At 49.1% G+C, this 26,913-nt stretch overlaps 1 protein-coding gene across 4 annotated transcripts in view; it reads right to left on the bottom strand.

Annotated features, from left to right (window-relative positions):
* MIB2 (MIB E3 ubiquitin protein ligase 2) overlaps nucleotides 1-26,537 on the bottom strand; it is a 43,929-nt gene extending 17,392 nt beyond the window's left edge. The window contains exons 1-6 of one of the 4 annotated variants that reach the window (XM_054175621.1): nucleotides 26,424-26,537; nucleotides 25,968-26,101; nucleotides 12,933-13,283; nucleotides 12,026-12,197; nucleotides 3,038-3,144; nucleotides 449-643 (exon numbers count right to left, since the gene is read on the bottom strand). In XM_054175621.1, the coding sequence (XP_054031596.1) occupies nucleotides 449-643; nucleotides 3,038-3,144; nucleotides 12,026-12,197; nucleotides 12,933-13,179 (721 nt within the window). In that variant the 5' untranslated portion in view covers nucleotides 13,180-13,283; nucleotides 25,968-26,101; nucleotides 26,424-26,537. Of the gene's footprint in view, nucleotides 1-448; nucleotides 644-3,037; nucleotides 3,145-4,549; nucleotides 4,863-12,025; nucleotides 12,198-12,932; nucleotides 13,284-25,967; nucleotides 26,184-26,423 lie in introns of those variants that run through there. The other 3 variants (XM_009906801.2, XM_054175622.1, XM_054175623.1) reach the window with 3 other exon arrangements.
* Between the last annotated feature and the right edge of the window lie 376 nt (nucleotides 26,538-26,913).

Below are 26,913 nucleotides of genomic sequence, written 5' to 3'. Positions count from 1 at the left end.
AAAATACTTCTTGGTTTATCAGAATATTTTCTGTCTAAAAGCAGAGTGGACAGCAGTTGGGCCAATTCTTGCCTGAAGCATGAAAAAAAAACCCCTTTTGGATTAATGAAGCTGGCACTGGGTTGAATTCTCTGCTGACACAGGCAGGCACTCCCATGGAGTTCCATACATTTGCAGCAGCAAAAAGCTGCCCTTAGCGGAAGATCCCTCCTTAGGATACAGCTGCAGACATCTGATGGTCTCACACAGCCTTACCCCTGAAAGGCCAAACTGTTTTACTAACCACTCTGAAATGAAGCAATCTGCTCACACACAAACTACTACTTCCAAATGGCACAGCTCATGTGGCACCTTCCTAAAGCCACGTGCTGGTTTGCTGGCTTCCAAGCGAAACGGCTTCAGTGTCACGAAGCAGCAGCATGAATCAGAGCCACTCGTCTCTACCCACCTAATTTGGGGAGATGCTCTTTGTAGTAAAAGCCACCAGATGCCTCCACAGTACATTTCAGGTCCACTTTTCCCTTGTGTCCAACTCTGTAGACGTTTGTGGTCCCATCAGACCACGTGACGCTGGCCACGCTGCGTCCGGTCTCCACATCCCAGCCACGGATATCGACCACACGGCCAGTTTTACCTTCACCACCTGATGGAGAGAGAGCAAAGTGTCCAGCTTGCATTTTCACTAGGACCAATATACAGCAACTCACCTAGCACTGGGATGTAGCTTAATGGCATTTTAATCTTAACTAGGCAACAATATAAGGCAAGAAACTCATCGGATCTCCAACCATTCACCACCGAGGAGCAGGCAGAGCCGAAAGGCCATAGCTGGGGCAGCTGAAATTTGGGCTGAGAGGTTGCCACCAGGAAGGATTTCTGTGGGGTCAGCACACAGGTCTGCCTCACTGACAGCATAATCTGCCTGAACCAGTGCCCTCCAGTCAAGTGCTCCTCATACACATGAGAAGGAAATCACACACACAGCAGATAAATGGTTTGGCAGCTCAAGGAAGCTCCTCACAGCTTGCACCGTTCACCTGGATCTGCAGAAGGCACAAGGGATCTCACTCACCTTTTTAATTAGGGCAATTCAATCATGAGACAGCTCAGCCTGACCAACTAAGAGAGAGAATCTCTACCTTAAACTCCCTGAGAGGCAGCCAGTCAGCCATTTACCCTGGAACACAGGCACGGGAGAGCTGCAGCGTGTGGAGCAGCAGCCATCCCTCCCGGCGCAGGGGAGCGCCGCGAGGCGCAGCGGCACGGCACCACGCTGTGGCAAGATAAAAACACAGCAGGACTGGAAAATCCACCCAACACCTTTCATGGCTCCCCAGCACCAGCCAGGTGAAGGAACAGCAACTAAAGGAAGGTAGAATCATCTACTCCAAACCCCCTGCCACAGGCAGGGACACCTCTCAATTAAACTCAGCTGCTCAAGGCCTCATCCAACCTGGCCTTCAACATCCCCAGGGAGGAGGCACCCACAACCCCACTGGGCAACCTAGTTCAGTGTCTCACTACCTTCATATTGAAGAACTTCCTGAGATCCAGCCTAACCCTGCTCTCCCCCAGCATCAAACCATTCCCCCTTGTCCTGTCTCTAGACACCCTCATGCAAAGTCCCTCTGCAGCCTCCCTGTAGGATCCCTTCAGGTATTGGAAGGCAGCCATGAGGTTTCCCTGGAGTGTTCTCTTCTCCAGGCTGACTGACCCCAGCTCCCTCAGCCTGCCCCCACCCTGACCACAGCAGAGGGAAAAATGTTTGGTCAACTTGCAAATTTTGCAGTCAACATTAGTTTCTGTAAAGGGCTTCAGGCAGCAGGGATGCTAAGAATACAAAATAAAAGCAAGAGCACTTGATTGCATTTCTCAGCTAGCTGCTCTTGCCCTTGCCAGACACACAGGAGCAAAACAGAAGCTTAACCAACAGACTGTTACAGGGTTTGAAAGGCTCTTTATGACCACAACTTGCATGCTGCTGCCTTAAATGGAAAGAAGGCTTCATGACAGCAGGGAGCTAAGTTCAGAAGAGCAAGTGGCTGTAATTGGGGCAGCCCCATCAGAGTCATGGCATTAGAGACCAGGTGAGTGCCTGGCCTGATGTTGCTTCTCACTTGTCTTGCTCTTCTTAATTGCCTTCAGGTCACAACCATCGTAAGCAAGCCACGTCTCAGACATGTAAATGGTGACCTGATCTCAAAAGGATGGATAAGCTGGACTGAGCATAAGCTGCTTTTGCTCTCAGACCCTGCAAGCATCCACATCCTCCACTGAACCCAGAGCTGCAATAAATGGTGAAGCCAGCACTGGAAACCTTTGGGCTTACTACTTAGTAATTAAGAGGAAAAAAGAAGCTGGAAGCATTACAGTGTACAAGGCTCTGGAATAGAAACAGACACTAATGCTTCCTTAACCCTGCAGTGCTACACAGAAATAGTCATCAGTGAGTTAGACACAGTCATCAGCACCCCAAGAGCAGCTCCAGAAAAGGTATTTTTGTCCCTCTGCACTTCCAGCCTGAAGTAACAATTCCTACATAAAGGAGAAACCACTCTCCAGAAACCATTAGTGCTGCTCAAAGATCATTTCTCTTCCCTGTCCTTAAGTGTCCAAACCAGGACATTCCAAAGAACTCCAAAGGGAACAGGAGTACTGTACACAAGGTCAGCAAATTTTAATCCCCCTGTGAATGGAAACTTTTGCAGGAAAAGATAGGTCTTTGTTTTCTTGTAAGGTGGTGAACATTTGCAGCTCTGTACAGGACCTTCCAAGATGCTTGCCAGGAGTTCTCACACCTCTGAAAGAGGAGCAGCAAAAATTCCTTCCCACACTTCATGTCACAGGTAGGGCTTTTACATGAACACAGGACACCAAATGCTATTAAACACTCTAAACCCCAGCAACCTGCATTAGCTGCTCCTCCTAGAAGCTGCTGCTTCACACACAGATTTTCAACTAGACATTTGGTAAAAATAGTAAGAAAATCAGATAAAAATCAGTTGGAGCTTTACAGGCCACCTCAAAACCAACTTACCATCCTGGTTACCCCACTCCCAGTCAGGACCACGGACGACTTTAGCCCCCTGGAAAGTCCCTTTTAAAGTGATGCGAGTCAGATTCTGTCGAGGACTCACTAGGACCCTGGGGGGAAAAAAAATAAGAACAAAACCTAATCAATTTATTATTACTCTTCACACTTTATTATAAGGCTCTGTTCCAACACAGGTCTGTCATAGGAGGACCAAGTATACTGTCTTTACCTAGAGGCAAACAGGGTTTGAGCTCTGAAGAGAGCGTAAGGTGTGAGAGAAAACAATGAAATAGTTGAACAGGGTCACTGATTGTAAGGCTGGCCCTAGGCACTGCTCTCCTGACAGCAGAAAGGCAGCTAGTGGGTAACACACTGGGCTAAAGACCACCCAGGTTTATCCCTCAGACATGTTCAAAACCTGTGAGACCCATGGACAGCTCTACAGATGTCCTCAAGCGTGGGATGCAGACCACAGGGCAGAGGAGCTGCTCTGTGAGCACGAGGAACAGGCACACTTCAGCGTGGGGACAAACATCGATCTGCACACAAGCAACAGGACTGTGGTGGAGGCTCTCTCAAGTTGTCAGACACCAGGATGTCATCTTGCTGACTCAGGAAGCTGGACATTTATAAACATGAAGGTTCAGAATGATTCCCTTTCACTTGGACATGGCACATTTAGCCGTCAAGGAAAAAAGGTCATCCTTGGTTTGGAACTTCAAGAGCCCTGAGGGGGCAAAAATAAAACCTAGCAGCTCCAAAGTAGTAAAAAAATTCTCCACAAGCTCTGAGATGCAAGAACCACAAAATACATCAGGGCAGGGCAGCTCCCCCAAGGGCCAGTATGATTACTGTGAACACACATTAATACCTTCTAATATAACACTTCACCAGCAGTCTACAGCATAAGGTACAGCATCTGCAAACCAAAGTCAGCAAAATGTGGATTTAGCAGCTTCACCCTACTGTCTGCACCAAGCAGGGGAAACCCTGCTGAAAAACCATCAAGCAATCCTAAACATCATAGCAGGAGGGCATGCTGGTTTTCACTGCAGCTGTGCCACTCAGAACCCACAAGAACACCCAAGCTGCTCAGTGGAAGGCTCGCACAATTAAAACTTGTCTTCAAAAGAAAGGCTCAGAGAGGGGGAAAAGAGAGGAGTAGGGAGAAAGCAACCTCTCCAGAAAGGCTGATACCACCTCAGAGAACAAGTGAAACACTTCCAGCTTCCCTTTTACCTCATAACTGAGTTTAAGGCAATGCTGATGGAGGCTGCCAGGGTGGACATGGCTGAGGCAGTCTCCTAGCCTGAAGTCAGGAGGAGTTCAGCACATTTCCTAACCTAAGCTGCAGACAGCACAGCCTAGTTCACTTGCTGAGAAGCAGAACAGATTAGACCAGCAGTGTTGTGGCTAGACTGTTTCCAGGATAACAGAGCTCTCCACCTGCCCTGCAGTCCACACCACACCACACCCAGCACCCAGCTGAAGGAGAAAGAGAAGAAAAATACCTACGTGATAGTGAAGAGGGGGTCTGACGTCCTGTTAAAGCAGCTTCCAATTCCCATACTGGTACAGCAGCCTCTCTGCTGCTTTTGTGCCTGCTCTTCCTAGACACCTTCCCTAGCAGAAAGCTCTCTCATGAGACTCCAAGCCACCAAAGTCCTCTGGGACCTCGCCCAGGGTACGATCCACTTCTCTAGGTGACTGCAGAAGTGCCACAATCCATAGCCGTAATTGCACACCTCCTCCCGACAGGCTCTTGGCAACTCCCAGACCAGACAGAGCACAATGAGGTCCAGCAGCTGTTCTACAGGGCAAGGGGAGGGGAAGGCTACTGGGGGTAGGGCTGACCTCAGAATGCTGTATTTATTTTCCATCTAATACCTAGAGAGAGAAGGTGGAGACTCAGAAGGATAAAAAGCTTACGCCTGAACTTACTGTTTACTTAGCCACCAGCAGCCTAAGCCTTTTGCCTTCCTTACCTTCTCCCACCTGTGCTTTACAACTTAATGTGTTTAAAAAAAGAGGGAGAGATTATTTACACATCTCCTTATCATTGTTCAACATTCATTACCCAGACCTTAGCTCCACAGGAGGAAGCTGAAGATGGTTGTTTGAACGGTTGAGATTTGGTCTGTTTGCAACACCCACCATGCCTGGCAGGTGGGAAAGAAAATAATGGAAGAGGGCTAGGAAAAAGCTTAGCTAAAAAGCAGCACTGATCAGCATTCATTTTATTGCTCTGTGTCAGGCACCACAGACTGGCTTCAAAAAACCAGCATGGATTGGTGTGCTACATCTGAATCAGCTTAGCTACATCATGCTATTTTCACTGGGGTTCTTTTGTGGAGTGCTTTCCTAACAATTCATCACAAAACACCTTAGTCAAGCCCTGAGTTTATCACAAAGTGATAAAAATACACTTTTCTCCTCCAAACCCTCCTCTCACAAAGGAGGAATTTCACTGCAAAGACTCTCAGTGATGGCAAAATAAAGCACCAAGCTAAGCTCAAGAAAGATGTTTAAACAGCAAAATAGCTCCCATTCATCAGATTCCTACCATCATTTCTCTCCTTTTTTTGTATAATCATATCCCAGCAGTCATTTCCCATCTCAATGCCTCTCATCTTTGGTGACACTTGTGGCTGGAGACCAGAAAAAACACAGCTGACCTCTGCAGAAAGCTGAGCTTCCTTACAGAAGTGGAAGAAACTGCACCTCCCATACTCCTGAGCAGCTGGAGGCGACCCACCACAACTACCCTCATTTCCCTTGCCTCACAAAACCACCTTGACCTTGTCCTTTACCACACTGCTGACCAGCAACACCAAAGACTGATGCAAGAACCAGATGTCCTGAGCCAGTACATCTTAGGTTTTAATCTAATTCAACATGTTTTGCTCCAAATACTGGATACCAACCAAAGCTATTAGAGTGTTGCAAAAATACCCTCGGGATAAATTTAATCACTGCAGCATTGCCTTTAATAACAATTTTAATTATGACAGCCAAAGTCTGCAGCCACTTCTGCCCTGCAAATTCCAAAGATATTAAATTACCATAGAGCCCAGCAAACCCTTGGGAGCATGTCCTGTACAGAATGAAGCTATGCCTCTCTTCAGCATGCTGGGAACCACCCCCCTGTGCATATTCTGCCCCTCTTCAAATTTCAGTGAGGTGCTCAGATAGCCTTTGACATCACAGAGAGCTATGCTCCAGACAGCTAGAAAAATAGCATCACCCCTGCTTTACAGACAGAGATTTGAAACCCAGAATAACTCAGCTGAAGAAGTTGAAACTGCTTTGTTTGCAGGAGAGACCTCAGGCCCTGCAGAAGTCAGAGCCCCTTCATACCAGGCACTGGCATTTGGCAAGACACAGACTCCTCCACTGCAGAGGATTCTTATCCCAAAGAAACAAGCAGAATAAATAGGAGTGAGAAGCCACAGAGGTGGTCACCCTGCAAGGCAGCAGCCCATAAATAAGTGTGCTAATCTCTTCAGCAAGGCACAGCTGCAAACTAGAAGCTCAGCTCACAGCAGGTACCACACTCCTCTCTAAGATGCACAAAGATCTACCCAGGCTACCTCAAGGAAAGCCAGCACAAAGTCTTCCAGAAGCTACAGGTAAAACTGACCTCAGTGGGGCAAGAAATTGTGGATTCTCTAATCCTCCCTAGCAAAGCTTTTACTGAAGCACTTCCAGCAAAGGATAAAGGAAGGAAATTCTGACAGATGGCAGGCGGATGCCAGTTGCTCAAGCATGAACCAGACTCAGACAAGGACACTGGTGAGGGATCAGGATCACAGAAGCCTATTTCAGGAACTGTCTTTACCAAGAATTTCCATTGTCAATCCCATCCTTCCTGGCCAAGGCACAGTTCCTGACAAAACCAGCTGGATGCTTACAACTCACACCACAAGGTTGGGCTAGAAGCTTGCTGTCTTTTCTGCTGACCTCCTTACCAGACTCAGCTTTGGAAAGGTGTCAGACTAACGTGAACTGAAATGTGTGTGTACACCTAAGACAGGTTGGATGAGGCCTTGAGCAACCTGGTCTAGCAAAAGGTGGGTTGGAACTGGATGATCCTTAAGGTCCCTTCCAACCTAAACCATTCTATGAATGCATGCTGAAGAGGTAAACACAGTAAATAAACCTAGATGCCCTTTATTGCTTGGTAATCAAATGCCCAGCAGTTGTCACTCAGCTGCTGTGTATCAGCTCAGGCTTACAGGATAACCACTCACAGATGGAAGGCTGGATTATTAAAACTGCCTTGAATGGGTCAGCATGGCACAAGCAAAGCTAAATGATGGCATGCACTTGCTCTTGTGATGCATCTGATTTGGAAGCCCAGCTGGTCACTGGACTAGCCAGAGCTGGTTTAAGAATCACGGCTGCAAGCAACTGTTTTGACTACAGCATAAAACACTATGGGAGAAAATATTTGTTACTTCTTATGGCCTGATCACACAAAACACTTCTCTGTGTACTTTGCTGGCTCCTCCAGCACTATTGTTCTCCAGGAAGAAAAAAAAAAGTAAATGAATATAAGGGCTCTGGAAAAATTGTTCTGGTGGTGATTTATTGGTGAGGGAAGGCTAGAGAACAGCCTGGGTAAAATGAACCTCTACTGACCCTCTACTGACATTCAGCTCAGCATCAGCCCTCAGAAGGTGATGCACACAAAGTGCCACTGCTGCCTTTCCACGTGGAAGTAAGAATGTTAATGTTTTCCATGAGGGGAAGATTGTCTCAGGCTTGATTATTTGCAGGCTGGGCCTGGCTATCCCAGCCCTGACACAAACCTGCTAGGTTTTGCTTTGCTCTCCTGCTTACAGACACTGATTTATTTCCCCATTACCAAGCACATAGTCAGCAAATGGATACAGAACTGTGGGGGGGGAAAACAAGAAAAGGTCTGCAAAAGGCAAAATAAAAGCCAAACAAAAGAGGTCTGTCCCTATTTTTAAGGGAGGGATGAAAGCCTCTTCCCCCAAACAGGCAGAAAATTATCTAATCAAACAAGAGCAATCAAAAATACCTGCAATTAGCAGATGTTAAGAAGAGGTTACTTCAAATGGCAAAATAAATACATATTAAAAGGAAATAAATCAGCACTTCCTGCCACCAGAGGTTCAAATTCAGGTCATTTAAGACCTGAAATAGCCTCCAGGTAAAGGTGTCTTCAAAGCCTCTTTAGAATACTGATTGGGAACCCTCTGATGTGCCTGTCTGGGCTTAAAGCCTCTGAAATCCAAGGATTAGAGAGCTGCTGGCCTTGCCTTGGTTTAGCTGCACAGAGCCACGTGGTGGGGCTGCCCACAGCAATGCAAGTGGTAGCAGTTTGCTGTGCAGACATCACACTGACATCTCTGACATGGTCCCACTGGAGGCTTTGGCTTCCTCTGTCAAAGGATCAGCAATGGTACCAGCTGCAAGACTGGATGTGTGGTGATGCTCTCACAACACTCTCAGAACTGAGACCAGGAAGGGACTGGAAACTCTGATTAGAGAGAGAGCTGATGGGACAGCTCTAATGCAGCTGCATCCCCTGGTGCTACACTTGGTCTCACCGAGGGCAGGAAGCCAAGGCCTACAGAACAGAACCACAGAATCATGTTGGTTGGAAGAGACCTTTAAAACCATCAAGTCCAACCACGGACCCAGCACTGCCAGGTCACCACTAAACCATATTCATCACCACCACACCTCCACAGCTTTGAAATCCCTCCAGGGATGGGGATTCCACCACTGCCAGGGCTCAACAATCCTCCTGGGGAAGAAATTTTTCCTGATCTCCAGCCCTGGTGCAACAAAGCAGCAAACCCAACATTATGGGATGCTGTCCAATTTGGTGAGCTGTCTCTCCATACACTACCTCCCTTCCAAGTTTTCTGCCCAGTTCACACCCCAGTGGACTCACCACAGCGCTCTGCCTGGGTCTTGAAAGCAACACACACTGTCTGTGCCTGAAGCTGACTGTAAAGCACCACAGAATCCCCACTCCCTGCCAGAGAAAGGGGGCAAAGGAGACTCATCCTCTGCTCCACAGCCATCCAAACAACAGATGAAATCACAAGAAAACCTAAATCCACACAGCAATTACCATGTCTTTTTAAACACAATGATCTTTTCATTTTATTTTTTTCTTTGGTCCTTGGGGAACTGCCAAAGGTTTGCTCTATTTTATAGAGCAAAAGAGATTGAGCTGAGTGATCTAAGCACCAGTCCTAGTGAGTCAGAAGCATGCAATTTTTGTTCTTCGAAAAGGCTGCTGCACTGCCTAAGGCAAAGAGCCTTTTACAGCTCAGACCTCAGCTCTCCCAAAGAGATTCTCTCCATGGCATTGTCCAAAGGTGATCTCCCTCCATGCTCCTCGCCTCACTTCTTGTTTTTTTCATTCAGACATCCAACTCCTAATGCAGAGCAACCTATGGAACACCAGCCCAGCAAATCCTAGGATGATATTTGCATTAAAGCAGAGGTTTTCCCACTTCTTCCTGCTCCTGCACTGCCAAGGCATTTCTGATTCAAACTGGTTCAGTCTGCCAGCTCCCTGTATGAAAGCTCTTGCATGAAAGACATATGCACTGCAGCTCTAGCACAGCATTCCAGCAAATGACTGAAACAAAAAGCACTTCTGACAGCCTGTTGCCTTTCATTCATCTTTCAAACTGCAGCTTTCCACAAGTGGAAGCTTCCTCAGTGAGGGTTTCTGATTTCCCTCTGTCCCTCAGCATGGCTACACTCAATACCTGCCAGGCAGGAACAGCAGGAAAGATGTTTTATTATCCACCAGTGCTGGTTTTTCCTTTAGCCCTTCAGTTACATGTACAGAGTGATTTCATTATCAATTTATCTCCCTGAATCATTAATGTACCAGAGTGGTTTATCTTCTCATTTTCTAGACCCCTGGAAAGTGTTAAAAGATCATGTACTGCCAAAAATCAAGCCCATAAAAATCCATACCCATTACTGAGGTTCCCAGCAACCACTGCCACATCTGACACATGCTGTGCCCCTGATGTCACACACCCCCACCTCCTTCTTTTGGCTTTTTACCAGCTGCTTGCTATTAGGAAAATCACTGAGCTCCTGCTAAGGCACAGTGAGGTAAATCAGAACACTGTTACCTTAACAAAACCTTGGTATCACAGGCTGTAGGCTTCTTGTTCATCAACCCAAAGAGTTGGCTTCTATCATCCCATCTCTAACCACAGAATGAGCCACACTCACAGGAAAAAAAAACAACCACCCAAAGAGATGGGGGGGGGGGGGGGGGGGGGGGAAGCCCCAACCCAAACAAACCAAAAAGCCACTGAGAGGAAAGCATCATCAGGAAGCAAGTTCTGCTCTAGTGGGCAGCTACCTCCAAAGAGCCCTCCAGTGCTTCAGTGACATTCCAGAGCAGTGCTGCAGTGGTTTGTGAAAGTCAAACAACTCACACAGCACAGTACCAGCTCTGGCAAGTTTCCTGGCAGCCCTCCAGGCTCTCTTTTCACACTGACAACAAACCCTCTGCTGCCTAACTCAAGTGGCAGCCTGGACACAGGTCAGCAACACGACTTGAAAGGAAAAATAGCTCTATTTCCATCTTTCACCATTCAGACTCCTCAGAAAAGGAAACAAATGCTGCAGAGGATGAGTCCTGGGGAGCAATTGCCTAGCAGTCTGCCTTTTGAGAAAGGACAACCTTCTAGGGTGTTCCTGATGAGGGTCAGGAGAGGCAACAGAGCTGGCCTGCTGCCCGAGGGAATGCAGCACTGTGCAGCACCACGAGAAACCATCAAGAGGACAGAAAACTTGGCCTGCTCTGCAACAATTCAGCCTCTTGCTGTAATTGTTGCCTCCTTTTTCCCCTTTAAATGTGAGGATGATTATATAGCTTCATGGCACTGTACCTAGAGCTCAAACAAAAGCCTCAAACAGGCACCTCTGAGTAACCTGCAGCTAATTATAATGTTCAAAGGGAGGGAGTGGGGAAGTCTGGTTTTATCTGTATGAAATCACAAAGCTCATTTCACACAAGCATCTGGCTGGCTTGTCATTTTAACACAAGTTCAAGAAACATCCTAATCAGGTGGATAAACACAAGCCCCAAAGCCCAGAGAAGATATTGTTTGGACAGCAGCATCCTCTACCCCTCTGCTACATTCAGAATTCTGGCTCAGCTATGGTAATCAACTCCAGAGAGAGCTTCCCACATGGGAGGAAAACCAGCTGGAAACCCAACACTGCTGTCTTTAGCAAAGCAATTGCTTTTCATTCCACAGATGGATGCAACACACAGGGATCTTTTCAAGGGGAGGGAAAAATGGGGGAAAAAGAAAATCAATGACACAGGCAAGAGCTGACTTCCTAATAGTTTTCCTAAAGGCAAGGGGATTACAAGGTTCATCTTCATGCCCTCCTCAGGAGGAGGGAATGAATAGAATAAACCAGGTTGGAAGAGATCTTCAAGATCATTGAGTCCAACCTATCATCCAACACCACCTAATCAACTAAACCATGCAACCAAGCACCCTATATCAAGTCTCATTCCTAAACACCTCCAATGATGGTGACTCCACCACCTCCCCAGGCAGCCCATTCCAATGGGCAATCACTCTCTCTGTGTAGAATTTCTTCCTAACCTCCAGCCTAAACCTCCCCAGGTGCAGCTTGAGACTCTTGTTCTGGTGCTGGTCAGCCCATCCTCCCAGCACAGAGCCTCCAGCCCTCCCATCATTGCTGTGGCCTCCTCTGGCCGTGCTCCAAGAGGTCCCTGTTTATGCTGAGGACTCCAGAGCTAGCCCCAGCACCGCAGGTGAGGTTTCAGCTGAGCAAAGCAGAGAAGCAGAACCCCCTCCCTCCACCTGCACCTCAATATCATCCTGCAGACCCCCTGGGGCACAACCCCCCCAACGTTTTGGAGACCACTGCTACAGAGTGGGCCGCTCCAAAGCCCAGCAAGGGTAAGGGGCCTTGGCCTGGAGCAGGACTCACGGCTGGGAGTGCGCCGTCTCGTAGCGCTCGAAGGCGTGGGCCAGGTCGTGCTTGTTGTTCATGTAGCACTGCGTGCACAGGTCGTAGTCAAAGCACATCTTGCACTTCCAGCGCATGCCCCGGATGCCATGCTTCTTGCAGCAGTCACAGATGATGTTGGGGTGACGGACACCTAGGGGGGAAAGCAAAGGGATGTGAGAGCCACACCAAAACCTGGAGAGAGCAGGGTGAGCAGGCTCCCAGAACTGCACCAGCCTGCTGCAGAGAACAACAGAATCAGGTGCTGTGTGTTGAGGGGAATGCCATCAGGCAGCAAGACTGAGGGGAGATCCTCTCACTGCTGGTCAATAGCTAAAGGGTGGTGTTGAGGTTAGGGGACCAGTCCCTTCTCACAAAGGGCAACAGACACCAATGGGAACACAGGAAGTTTCACTTCAACTACAAGAAAATTGTCTTTGCTGTGAGGGGAATGGATTGCTGGAGCAGGCTGCCCAGAGAGGTTGCAGAGTCTCCTTCTCTAGACTTTCAAGACCCATCTGGACATGTTCCTGTGTGACCTGTCCTGGATGGTAGGAGGGTTGAAATAGATGATTGCCACAAGTCCCTGCCATTGTATGAAGTGAAATGTGCAACATGAAGTATCCACTTCCTGGCTTAAGGGACTCCCACCCTACCAGAACAATGATTCAGTAAAACTGACAGACTCAGAAGGAAGGAAGAAAGGCCTCTGCCTAGAGGCAAGCAGGAATTTCCTTGCCACGAAGCATACCCTGCTGCTCAGCACCAGACCACAGGAAGCTGCAAGAGGTTGAGCATTCCAGGTAGCCCATGAGGCAGGAGTCACCCATGCTGAAGGAGCTGGGCTCCCAGCACCAGTGTTGGTGCTTCCTGCCCTTGCCACACTCACCTATTTGTGCGTTGTCGTAGAGAAGGAGGTCGTAAGCCCCTTGGAATCCAGTCCTGTAATTGGTCCTGTTGCCTTGATCCCACTGCACCACCACAGTCTTATCTGGAGTGGTCGGGCTGCCTGTCCGACCAATCTCAACCACAGTCCCAACATTCCCTTCTCCATTATCCTGGCTGCCCCACTTCCAGTCCACTCCACGCACGACTCGCATCCCGACCTGCATGCTGGCATAGGGCTCCACGTCCATCCACCTGCACGGCAACCTCTACAGCTCCTCCAGGTGAGGGGCCTTGCAGACAGGCAGTATCACCAGCAACACATCCAGCATCCTCAGCAGCATGTTCAGCACACCTGAGGAGACAACACAGAGCTAAGTGATGCCACTCAACATGGCACATTTTGCCCAGAATGAGCTGGCTCCAGAAGAGGCCCGAGCTGCTGAGTAGATAAATCTGTGCTTGATTTGAAACAGGGATCCCCTCAGCTTTAGGTGGGACATACATGCAAACTAGCCAGACTGCCAAGGCACAGAAACATCTGCATATATCCAGAAGACTTATCCCAGAGCACTGGGGATGAGGGAAAAGGTCTGGACAAGAAGCCTTGACAAAATACCAGGACCAGCCCTTAGCTTCAAATTCAGGAGTAACTGCAACAGCCACCAGAGAAGCAAAAAAGGAATGGTCAGTGGAACTGAAACATGACCAGGAAAGCACCAGCAACATGAGTTTAGCAACAAGAAGTCAGTATTTTCCAGGGAGACTCCTCATATCCCTCTTACTACTTTAATACTGCAGTGCTGAGTTCCACCTGCCCAGAAAGTTCGTTTTGGGATGCAGAAAGTGTTAAAGATGCAGATGAAAAATGTTTGCCTGTTCTCCCCAAAGAGAAATGTCTTTTGCTGCTCTTTAGCAATGCCAGCTCCAAGAGGAACAGGAAAGGATTATTGCTTACCTTACAGAGAGCTCTCCAGACTTTGGGCTAGGATCAATAAGAGCTTGGAATAACCTTTCTAATTGTTGCCATGACGATTGGTAAACGAGGGGAACACTACACTGATGCAGCACAGTCACAACTCTCAATTAAGCCAAAGAAATTGTCCAAGCCTGGTTTACCTCTTTGCCAGAACAAGCCACAGGAGTGTGGCTTTCAACACTGAGGGCCAAGCTGCTGCTTCAACTTCTGGAAAAAAAAATCTGCTGCAGCATCCTTTTATCTTTGGGCATCTCTGGGCCTCCCTCCCTCCCTCATCCTCTCAAGTTATCCACAGCATCCAAAAATTTTCTTCAACTTCAACAACCCCCAAACCCAACAGAGTGCTGAGGGCCAAGCAGTGCAGATCCCAGCAGCACAGCAAATCTTACCAACTGCCACAACACAAAACCAGTTCAAACCAGGCTGCCAAGCCTGGTTTAGCTGACAAGCTAAGAGGATGTGTGCTCAGACATGGCAAATAGGAGCAGCTCTGAGCCATGTGACACGCTGTTAACTCTACCACCCAGCAATAAAGCAACTGAAACCACTGAGCCCTAAAAATAAACTCTTCCTCCAGCCAAACATCCCCTTTTAAATGTATGGAGGAGTAGTTTGATGCAAAGAAATCAAGTTCCTAGCGTGCAGAGCCCGATTTTCTGTTCGGCTTTCGCATCAGGCTAGCATCAGACATTTCCTGCTGCACATCACAGCGACATCCCAACACCTGTCACATGAGAGCAACATCAAAACCAGATGTCCTTGTGAACTTCATGCCATCCTTCATGTTAATCACCACTGTAAGGTGCCCCTGGGCGACACTTTGATTTAGACTTCTTTTGTGGAGGTGGATGCAGCGTTGCTGAGTTTAAGGTGCACCATGTTTGCTACCTTCATGAAAGCAGAAACTAGCCCACCCCACCCCCAAAAAATAAAAGATCAGGGATGACAAAAAAAAAAAAGGACAATTTATTGCTTTAAGAGGCAGAACTGCTTTTTTAGAAGGCTGCCAGCAGCCTGTCAAGGCAGCCAAACCCACTGCAGAGCAACCAAATGCAAACATCCAGCAACACAAAGGTACAAGAAAAGCAAAACTCAATTATTGCCACATGGCTTTGCCTTAAAAAACAACCACCACCACCCTCCTGTTTGATCCATATGGAAGGTGGGGGGAGGCAATAACAGTGGGCAAAGGAGCTGCATGCTTAGAGAAAGCAATGACAAATATCACCGGGGGTTTTAGGCGAGGATTACAGCGCTGCTCCCCAACCCTGAGAGTTTTATGCTATTTCAGTGGACCTTTTCTCTCTCCCCGGGAATGAATGAACCACCACAGGCTTCAGAACTCCCAGCATTTCAAGGAAAACAATGCCAGCTCCAGAAATTATTCATCACAGAAGATTATTCCAGGCTGTGCCACAAACCCATAAAATTAAAGTCACTGCAGTATGAAGGGGAATGATCCCTTGCTATCTGAAAAGAGCAGAGCAGGCTGACAGGCTGTATGCTGTGACACACACTCCAACAGCAAAGTACCAGCTTCAGGTCAGAACTGCCTTGGGCCTAGAAATGTGTGACCTACATACAAGCAAAAATCACACTTCTCTCTGTGCACCTTCCCACTACTTTTCTGGCATGGATGCTGCAGAGATGCCTTCTTGAAACTGCCAATGAAACACACAACAGTATGAAGACGCTGTAGAAAGAGTCCTGGAGGAAATGCTTCACTGCACTGTGAATTCACTTCTGGATGCAACATGACAAGCCAACATCAGGTGTCCTGTTGCAGGACTGCCAACAGACAGCAGTCCCTGACAATGTCACAGGTACCAAGTTGCAGGGATGAAAAAAAATCCATTTAATCAGTAGCCCATAATAACTTGGATCCAGATGGGAATAGACTTCTACCGCTGCCACAAGCATCAAAGCTTCCCTTGGTTCTGCAGTCCCTACCACTCACAAGGGAGCTGCACATGTCCTCATCCCACAGCTCTAGGAGCTCTTTTAGTTCAACTGCACACTTGTGCTGCTGTGTACCAGTTAATGGAGCTGTCCATGCTGCAGTGACCTTCATGCAATCCCTGCTTGCCGATCTGAAGGCCATCTTTTTAATGTGGCCACACAAGAAGGAACCAGATGCATTCTGCATTCCCCTCTGATCTGCAGAGGTGATGCATTCTAAGAGAAAAGGACTGTTCCAAACCATCAGGAGATGGATTGCAATGCCCATGCAGTCTGAACCTCGCCAGAGATCAGCATTATTTACTTCCTAAATGGAAATGTTTCACTTGCTGAAGCAAATACTCCTCCCTTGATGCTGCCTGGGTCATAATTACTCCAGGGAAGGATAGGTGTAGCTGCCAGAAATGATTCACAGGGAAAACAGCAGTTTCCCATGGGAGTTACAAACAAATAATCCATTATAAGACACAAGCACACTTCTGAATGCTGACCTAATGTTCTGACCTCATCTCCTGCGACACAGGAAAGAATAGCCCAGGTGTAATCTATGAAATCCCAACTGGAACAAAAGGAAAATGCTTTAGCACCTGCAGCCCACAACATTTCGTGTTCCAATAACTGTGGCGACTTTCTGCCAGTACTCAAGCTGTGCTGCTGGTAGAAGGGGCTCCAGAGGCAACTCAACACCTGCCTCCTAAGAGGCAAAGGTTGCTGCTGCTCTGGATACACAGCAAACAGAACTGAAGAGTGGTGTAAGCAGATTGACAAAATCTCTGTGTGTAACTGGGTGATGGAGTTATTTGAACAGCATGGCAAACAGGAAGGCACAGGTGATTTGGTTTCATTGCTGCTTGGGTTTTGCTGTTTTTACAGCAGCTTTTTTCCCCCCTGTACACATTCTGCAGTTTGAATTGTCTTCTCAGGTGAATCACTTCACCTTAGAGAGCTTTGCCTATCCTATAATGCTTCTTTCAAGTGCTAAGGCAAATGCAAAATCACTTCTTCAAAAGCTTGTGGAGCTCAGGTTTTGATATGCCTCTGGTTTCTACTTTCTGAACATCCTTTATTGTAGCAACATAGAATTGTTTAGGCTGGAAAAGACCTTCAGGATCAACCATTAACCAAGTCTGCTAGTAAACCATGTATCATAGTATCAGTCAGGGTTGGAAGGGACCACAAGGATCACCTAGTTCCAACCCCCCTGCCATGGACAGGGACACCCCACACTAGATCAAGCTGGCCAGAGATGTCCCTCAGGACACGGCTTTTAAACCCCTCCAGGGATGGAGATTCAACCACTGCCCTGGGCAGCCTGTTCCAGGGCTTGACAGTCCGTGAATGCACATGGAGATGGCTGCAGCAGAACTTTCGTTGCTGGGACTTTTCCACAGCAGCTCGCCTGAGCCCAAAATGCCCAGCTTTCCCAAGTGTCAATCTCCAAGTCCCAAAATAAGTCATTATTATGCTAAGCATTTTGTAAAATAACATCATCCCCCATTTCTTACTATTCTCAACCTCCCTGACTCTTCCTCCTCATCGGGTACAGCCTGCTGTTGTGAATAATTAGATCTGTAATAACCGGAGACCTGCAGCACCCAACACCTACGGAAGAGCTCACAGCATCTACTCACTTTCACCCTCTTGCTCTTGGGTGGCTTTCCGAGGAACACGAAGCACCGGCAGGCTACAAACCCCTAAATCTGGCACAACTCCTCCATCCTCTGCACCCTGTCCAGGCAGGTTAAAGCAGGGGGAAGCCTTGCTCCCACTGGAAATCGAACTGGAGGGTACCGAGACAGCTCCTCAAGGAGCAAGGGCCTACTGCCATCGACCCCCGGCAGCTCCCGACACCGCCGCCCGCCTCTCCCGCGGCCCCGGCCCGGCCTCCCCCGCTCCCACCCCCCCCGGTACCTGCCGGCAGGAGCTGCCGCCCCGGCGCCCGGAGGGGTCCTGTGCCCTTCTCACCTCCCAGCTGGGGCCTTCCCCGGGCAAGGGGCTGCCGGCGGCGCGGCGGCTCCGCTCTGCCGGCAGACGCCCTGGGCCCGTCCCCGGCTCTGCGGTGCGGTCACGGCGGCGGCAGCGCGGCCCGGGCGGGACACGCGGGGCGGCTCCCGGGCGGAGCCAGCCGCTGCCCGTCCCGGGAGGCCCCGGGAGCGCGGCCCCGCCGCCCCGCATCGCCCTGCCCGGGCTCGGGAAGCCGAGCGGAGGACGCTCAGGGCACCCTTGCGACAGGCAGCGGCACGGGGGAGCTGCAGAGGCGACGGCAGGAGGAAGCTCAACCCCCGATGGGGACAAACCTCTCGCTTCCCCACCGAGCCAGCGGCTCAGGCCGGCCCCTTTCGACAGCCCTGAGCCCCGACTCAAGTCTCGTTTCCTCCCCAGAGCACAGCTGCGCACCCAGGGCCTGGACCTGTCCCTTGCAATCAGCTGCACCTCGCCACCTTCTTCCCTCCAGCCGGCCCTGGGAGCCTCCCTGCTCCGCTCTCCAGCCAGCTGCAGACAGACTCGTCTGGCTCAGGCTCCCTGGGGAACGGCCACAGGGAGCATCACTGGTTTTACGCTTTAAAAGCCGCGAATCCTGCCCAGACATCCACAGCACCAGGCCACCCTCAAGTCCCTCGGGGTCATGTTTTGTGTCCTCCTTAAGGCTCCAGCTGACGTGCATGTGCTGAACGCAGGTGCTCTGGTGCGAACGTGACCATGCAGCTGGGTACACCGGAGCAGGGCTAGGGTCTGAAGGCAAAATCTGAATCCTGGGTGGTCTGGGCAGTCCTAACAAGCCTCGAGATTTCCTCCATGAATTCCCATTCAGGAACAGAAAAATAGAGAACGCCACTAAGAGGAGAAAACAGTGTCCTCTGCCTGACAAAAGCAGGCAGATCAACACTTCCTGAAGCTCAGCATTTGTTTACTCCACACATATTGTGGACACGCTGCCTCCATGACACCACCCTGGAGCTATAAATCCTCTCTTCCATGTGGCCTTTTGCACATGGTACACAATGCAGCCAGTAAGAGAATTAAACTTTGGCCTTCTCAGCACAACTCAGCAGTGAGTAAAGAAGCTTATTTTAATTAGAAGAGGATTTAAAGAGTTTTACAGCCTGTCTTCTGAGACCCCCTCATCCTGCCCTGAGCCCCCCTCTTGTACACACAGTGAATAAGCAGCACAAGAACTACACACAGGCTTGGGTTTATTAAACTAACCTGCAAGAAACTAGGAGTTGGCTTACTAGTAAGGTTGGAAAAGACCTCCAAGACCATCAAGTCCAACCACCAAAGCAACACCACCATCCCAAAGCTGTAACAGCAGCACAGCAAATTAATGCTGGTGAGCTTCTGCTATCAAAAAGCAACAGAAAGCCTTGGAAGGACTAGGAAAAGAGAATTTAACAGGGCCATAACAATCCAGACCTGGGACAGGTTGTGACCAGCTACATCTCCTCACACTAGGAACAACAGAGATTCAAACAAGTTAGGTGGTAATGGCTAAATTAAGCCAGCTTCAACTGGCTTAAGAAAGTCTGCTCTAGCTAGGCAGCTGGTTTGTAGCAGAACTGCTTTCTACACCACTCCTGGGGGCATTTGGCCTGCAAGAATAAGGCTTGCCAGGGTTTTCCTCCTCTCCTGCCACAAGCAGTGCTCCTGGGAAACCAGCAGAAGTTGAATAGCTAAATGCCTGGCCAACTCTTATCGACACCATTAAGCACTGCTCCCCACCCCACTTTCCCTACCTGCAAACCAGAAAGAAATGCTGCTGCATTCTGTAATAACAGACAACAGCTCAAACACCTCTGAGCTGCTAAGTCAGCTGCCACAGCTCATGCCAACAAACTCTTACCCTTCACTCCTTTTCCTCCTCAGCTAACAGCAAGGCCCCAGGAGAGCACAGCAGCACATGCTCTAACTAACAGGATGCAGACTGATTTCTCTCACAAAAATATTCACTACTAAATGAAAGCAGACCAGGGGAAAAAAAAACCCAAAACAGACAATAAATAACCCTTTTTGAGTTGCTGGCTGTATTACATAAACAGAATGAGGCAGGTGATTAATGCTCAGGGATTAATCTCTTGTTGTTTCAGCTTCTCTGTGGAAGAGCAGCCACACATCCTGAAATGCCAGGGACACAGAGTGAGGGAATGCTAAAAATAACCAGCCAGGAGCTATGCTTAAGGATGGTCCCATTGAGTGCATTTTATCTCTCCAGCCAACACTTCTCCTTTACAAATGCCAGCCCATTGATCTGTTTTGCCTGAAGTGGATTTTACATTCCATTTACACCAATTGCATGCTAGCACTGACTTGTCATGGTGAGAGGAGAGCTTTGCCCTCCCTTTCAGGTTGCAGGAGCAATACTTTCTGTGATTATAATGCTGGCTTCCTCTCTGTCCTTCCACCTTGTTAAGAGATGCAAGCCTAAAAGAAGCATCAGCAAATTTATTGCTAGTCAGCAACAGTATTTTTGTGCAAACCCTTCTGAGATGCTTGACTCCATCGTCCTGGCTTCCTAACAATCTCAGAATAGATCCCAAAGATGGAAGAAGTTAGAGAGAAGTTATCCATCTTACATTTTCAGGTTCATTATGTCCAAGTATGGCAGTACCTAATAGCTTCAGCAGACACAAAAGCCAACAGAGCCAGCAGCTGCATGAAACACAGTCAAAGATGGGCTCTGCTTAGCCAAGGAAAAGCACAAGAGATAACTGGACAGTAGCCAAGATCCTCATTCAGAATTCTGACAGAGAAACACTCAGTGATTCTCCTGAGACTCTCTATGGCAGTGCCAGAAGCACCAGATTACAGTAATGCCAGTGGAGTGACTCAGTCTCAAGGCCATGCTGTCTTCATACTGTAAAAGCCATCACCAGAAGAAGAAAATGCGTCACAGCAAACACGAAACTGAAATGCACAGGCACTGCCACTTGTCCCTTAGGGGGAAAGGCAGTACCTCTGTCAGCTGGACTGCAAGGAGAATGCCCTTGGAAGAACTGGCTCCACAGCCCAAGGTGGTCAGCATCCCATACACTTCCCGAGGGTGAGATGGCATTTAAAAAACCCTGCAGGGTTATCTTCTGTTTCCTTTGGTACCAAATCTAAATGTTGTGGGTTTAAGTATGAATGCTGGGGCCAAGAGTCCTTTGTGTTTGCATCTGAATGCTGTGAAGACCTCTGTGCCTTTGAGGCTAAACAGGCAAAAAGTTTGCTCCCAGATCCAGGACCACCACTACTGAAGTCTCAGATCAAAGAGACCTCTTCTTAACTTAGATCACAGATGGGGTTCAAAACCTCACAGCTTCAACATGGCTGAAATGCCAAGAAACAAACTAATCAGAGAACTTCTTCCAGCTGGGTGTGAAAGCACACCAGAGCTATCAAATCAGAACTGAGCTGGCCTTGAACCTTCAATTCTCACTTGATTCAAACCTCAACCCACCTGTGATGGCAACAGACACAGAAAAGTGAACCTGCTTCAAAACCCAAGCACTCACCTGCATAGCCTCAACCCAAGCTGGTGTTGTCACCATGTTTTATGGAACTAAAAGGGATTTTGCTACTTCTACCTGACAAAAATAAGTTAAACAAAAAGCCACAGCATCATCCCAATGATCTACCAGGAGCAAAGACACAGCACAGTGCTTTTAATGAATCAGCCTCCTGCTAACTGATGGATTAGTCCCATGAAATGCATTGGATTGCACAGCAGATCAATATTTGCTTTAAACCATGCAAACACAACCTTTGGGAAACACCACCAGTAAGCCAAAACCAAACAGCTGTCACAGAATTCCAACAGCAAGCTGTGTTCCACCACAGGGTGCTGGTTTTGGCTGGGAGAGAGTTTTCTTCAGAGTAGCTAGCTCCTATGGTGCTCTTTGGGATTTGGGGCCCAAAAAGTCACTCTGATGTTTGAGCTATTGCTGAACAGCACTTCGCAAAGCCTCTTCTGCTCCTTGCACTGCCCTGCCTGAGGGAGAGGCACAAAGCATGGAGCAGAAGGACTGAGGGAGAGGAAGGGACCAAGGAGAGAACAACCACCCGTGCACAAGAATTTGGGAGGGAATACAGCCAGGGCAGCTGACCCTAACTGGCCAAAGGGACAGCTGACATGGCATCACACTCAGCAATAAAAGCTGGGGGAAAGAAACAGCAAGGGGTGGGGGAGATGTTTGAAGAAATGCTCTTTGCTCTCTCAAGTCACCATTACTCCTGATGGAAGTTCTGCTTTCTCACTGTTACCCTTCCAGTTCTCTTCCCTGTCCCACTGGGGTGGAACTGAGCAAGCAGTTAACTGCATACCTGGCATGGGTTAGCCCACAGCACACAGAAAGGTGAAATATCTTCTGCCAGGTCAGGGATGTTCAAAATCCAGATTTACAAGTCAACACCAGTCAAATCCTATATAAAAGGACAACTTCACTCTGCCAGCTTCTACTGAACACAAAAACTTCAGGCTTTAAGTGGGCGAGATCAGTGCTCATCTGCCCACTGGAGAATTAAGAGTGATTATAAGTGAAAGTTCACACTGGGCATCTAGTGGATCTTCCTTATTGCATCCCACAGGATAATTGCTCATAAGCACGATGAAATTTCCTTCTGGCTTTTCATGAACTGTGTTCTCTCCAGGAGGGAGAAAAACAGCTCCAGCCATTTGCTTTAATTGGACCTGACAGTTTGCAGATTGCTGCCTCCAGCCTCAAAAAGCTCAGTAGCTGGGGCTGATGAGAATCCACTGTTTCCTCAACAGCAGATTTCAGAGTTGAATTTACATTGCATTAGAGTAAAAACAAATACACACAGAGTCCCAAACCACACACAGCCACCAGGTGATGTTGTTCCATAACACAAATCCCCCCCCCCCCCAAACAATTATTTGCTGCGTTTGAATTAAGTTTTTTCTCCTGCCCCACTTCACATAGAAATAAAAGCAGGAGAATGGTATTTAACTTCCCCACACAGCTCCATGGGAGATCTCTCTGGCATAAAGAAAACAAACAAAAACTCCTAAGCATTGTATTCAGTGACTCCCCCACTCCCTCCTGCCAACAATCCCCATTGCTTTGCTGGCCACTAGCCTTAAGAGGTCAATAGTCAAGCACCTGGCATCCCTTGCACTGGTTGGCAGCTCTGTTTGTGCCCATTCAGAACACTGACAAAAGGCACAGTATTAAACAACAAACAGGACAAAACGACACAAAACCCCAAACAAACCAACCAAAACCCAAACAGTTTAATGAAATCAAAGACAGCCCACGCAGGGAACCTTAAAAAACCTCCATTACTTAAAGCTGCAGCTCAACATCCCTATCAGGAACGGGCTGGGTGTCATTTATCAAGCCTTGTGGAGAAGGAGGGCCTAGGTGGCCTTATCAAAGGCCCTTCCAGATCTGGTTTCAATCACCTAGAAATGGAGGACCCCACAGAAACATATTCCAACAGTGAGAAATCTGTTTGGGTAGCAGATTTCAACTGTACTCCAAGACACTTCTTGCCCAGAGCTGATGGCACTGAGTCTGTGGTAAAGCTCAGGTCCATGCATCTTCTATACAATCTATCAATTTCCTATCAGGAAAATCTAGGTTAAATCACTTCAAAGTTCACAATCCTCCAATTAATTTACACAAGTGCCTTTATGGACAGGTAAGTGCCCCCACAAGTCATTAAAAATCAGAAGACTGCAGAAGCCAAAAAAAAAAAAGAATGAAATTGAGAGGAATTAACATTGAAGTCCTGCTGGTTGACTAGGGAATGGTTGGAGAACACACAGTACTGTGATATGGCTGCTCATAGGTATTTAGCCTCTGGTACCCTCAGCAGTGGTGACACAATAGGATTACAAATCATCTGAGTTAGGAACACAGCTTCCCCCAGATCCTCCAAATGAAAGGTAGCTGCTTCAGACTCTGGCATAGGACGAGCTGGAGCATAAAACCTGCTGAATCTCTGATGAGCCTTGATAACTCATCCTACCAACTTCCAGCTTTCCCCTGCTGGCTTTCAGAACGGTCAGCATTGCACTCCTGTCAGTTTTCTGCCTGAAACTTGACCTTTCTGTGCTCTGAAAACAGATCAAAAGGTTTAAGTCTAATCTATCTTGACGTGCCTTTGGCTACAGAGACATCAGCTGCGTAGGAGCAGAATGCATTGAGTAGTTCACTGTTGCTTTCCTCCCTGGTACTCAGAGAAGGTTTGAGGGTCAGCACGTACACCAATTCACTTGCAAGTCTGTACATTTCAGAAGTACAGATGTTATCTTTCAGCCCTGGATAGCTGAGTACTTTAAAGCACCCACTTTACAGATGGCAAACGGAGCCAGAGGTCTATGTGGGATTGGTGGCAGAGCCCAGAACAAAGCTCACACACATATTCCAGCTCCAAGTTCAGTCCTCCACGGCCTGGCCCATGCTGCTCACAGGGGAGTTAAAGAACAGTTTCCCCCCGTGGTCAACATCAAGGATTGAGGTCTAAGGTGAAGCACACACCTGTTGATGCCAGCTTCCACACAGAGCCAGTCTAAATGCTGGAAGAGTTGTTCCACTACAGCTCTCATTACAGAGAGTATAGAAATATTTGAAGTCTTTAAGTCTCCCAAAACACAAGAGACTCCACTTTCTCACTCACACAAGAGACTCCACTTTCCCACTCCATGCTTAAGGAGAGCAGAGCATTCCATCATCCCTCTGCAACCAATGAGTCTAGCGAAGGTGTACTGAAAGCTGCACTCATCTCCCTCTGAGCACACTGCACTGCAAGACCCTAGCCCCTCCATGAATGCCCTTGGTAAGCCATGAATTTAAATCCTTGAAAAACAACTCAGGACTCAAAGAGTGTGCCCACAGGACTTTGCATTCTATTCCTGGATCCCTGGGAAACAGCAACTCAAAATGAAAGGGCATGATCGGCACTGTCGCAAGTGGTACGGTCACATCCAGCATGACCCTGAATTCTGCCAGAGCCCAGGAGCAGTTCTGTATCAGAGATGATGAGCAAGGCAAGCAGATTTGATGAGAACAGGCAGGCAGGGGCAACATGACCTAGGAGAGCTTAATTATCAAGTTGGAGAAAGCTTTTAACTCCCAACAAAGCCATAGGAAACCAAGACCAGTCTCTGCAAGCAGCTACACATATGCAAGCCAAGAGATGAGCTTCTGCCACGGCTCTGATCAGCCCATGGTGGTCATGTAGCCATGCATGTGACAAGCAGAGCAGCTTACAAAGCCCTGAACACATGTGAAAATGGAAGGAGACAACCAGTTCCATTTATCAATACCCTGAAACCACGAATGAAAAGTTTTGCCAGGTAAACAAATGGGGAAGAAGGACCCAGAAGGACCAACAAGAGCCTTTTTTTTCATTGGGAGTAGTTTTAGGAAACCAAGGAGCTGCCAAACAGAGGAGAAATACAAACAGTATCCCATCTGAGCCAAACAGAGAGGTGCAGAGGATGTAATGAGGCTCTTAGCCAACAAGAGAGGAGGTTGAGTATTAAAGCCAAGCTGAAGTGACCTCCATGAAGGTGAGCCAGAGCTCACTTGCTTCTCAGGGAGGTAGAAATTAGAATTTGTTGCATTCACAAAGGGAATTCTGGAGCTGAGTGTCTGCAGGGAAATCAGAACAAACATATGTGGTGCTTCCAGTGCAGCTGTACCATCTTCTCTAGGTTTAAATTTGTCTCTTGTTTACATGAATCTTCTTTTTTTTTTTCCCCCCCTCCAGTTCAGGAAAATTGCAAATATCACAGAAACCCAGGAGAGAAAAAGCCACATGTGCTTCAGCTTCGAGTTATAGTCAGCATATGGCACATGCCCCAGCCATACAAAATGCCCAGCAGCAACCACTGCCAACGTTTCAGCTCTCGCCTCGGCACTTACCTGCAGTACCTGTTTCAGAACAGGAAACCAGAATGCACGTCTAGAGAGCAGCCAGCACTCGCCAGCCAGAAGGAACGAAATAAAAATGGAGCAGGAGCAAGCAGGCAAACCCCACCAAGGACTCGACCCTGGCCAAACGTGGCAGAAAGAAAACCTACAGCAGACCTATGCCCACCTTAGCCCAAGGGGGGGTAAAAAACAATGGAAAAAACAAAGCCCAGGCACATACCTGAGAGAGGAGAGAGAGAGGAGAATTCAAACGACCCTTCAGCAAGCCGCTGTCCTTAGCCGAGGGCTGCCTTTGCCTCCTTCCCTCGTTCATTCTCAGCGCAGGAATCCCAGCAGCAGACGGAGCCCAGCGGCCTAGGGAGGGAGAGAAAACCCCAGCAGCACCTCAGGTGGGCACCATCGGCTCCGCCAGCCGCCGCCGGCTCCCCTCCCACCCAACACCTCCGCCGGACGAGACACGAGTCCGGCCCCGCTCCCCGCAGCCGCGGCGGCACCGGCGGGCTGCAAGCGCGGCGGCGGCAGCTCCCCAGCGCCGTCCCCCCGGCTCCCACCGTCCGGCTCCCCGACGGGGACCAGCCGCCCCAGGCCCTGTTCGGCGGCGGCACCCATACACCGCGGCACCGCGCTGGAGCAGCCCTAGCCCCGGCCACGCCGCCCCGGCCGCGCTCCCTCTTACCCCCGGAGAAGCGGCCGAGGAGCCGGGCCGCGCCCGGCCACCCCGCGGGTGCTGCAGCTGCGCCGCTCGACCCCGCTCCCCCGGGGCCGCCCGCCCCGCCCAGGCCTCTCGCCGCCCGGTGACAGCCGCCGGGGCATGCTGGGAGAGGTAGTCCCCGGCCCGCCCCGCTCCCCGCCCGTGGGGCGACGCCGACTACAAGTCCCGGGAGGCCCCCGCGGCCCGGGCCAGGCCTCGGTCCGCCCGGGGGCCCTTCAGCTGGCGCTGGACTTCGGGGCAAGGCCCGAGCTGTGTTGCGACGGCTCCGTTATGGGTCCCAGCCCCTTGCCCCCGCTCCTTGCTTTGCCTTGCCTTGTCTTGTCTTGCCTTGCCCCCTGTTCCTTGCCTTGTACCCCGCTCCTTGCCTTGCCCCCTGTTCCTTGCCTTGCCCCCTGTTCCTTGCCTTGTACCCCGCTCCTTGCCTTGCCCCCGCCTCGCCCCGTCCGTGCTGTCC

Source organism: Dryobates pubescens, chromosome 33, assembly GCF_014839835.1.
Source record: "Dryobates pubescens isolate bDryPub1 chromosome 33, bDryPub1.pri, whole genome shotgun sequence".
Taxonomy (NCBI): domain Eukaryota; kingdom Metazoa; phylum Chordata; class Aves; order Piciformes; family Picidae; genus Dryobates; species Dryobates pubescens.
This window is presented reverse-complemented; position numbering and strand designations above follow the sequence as displayed.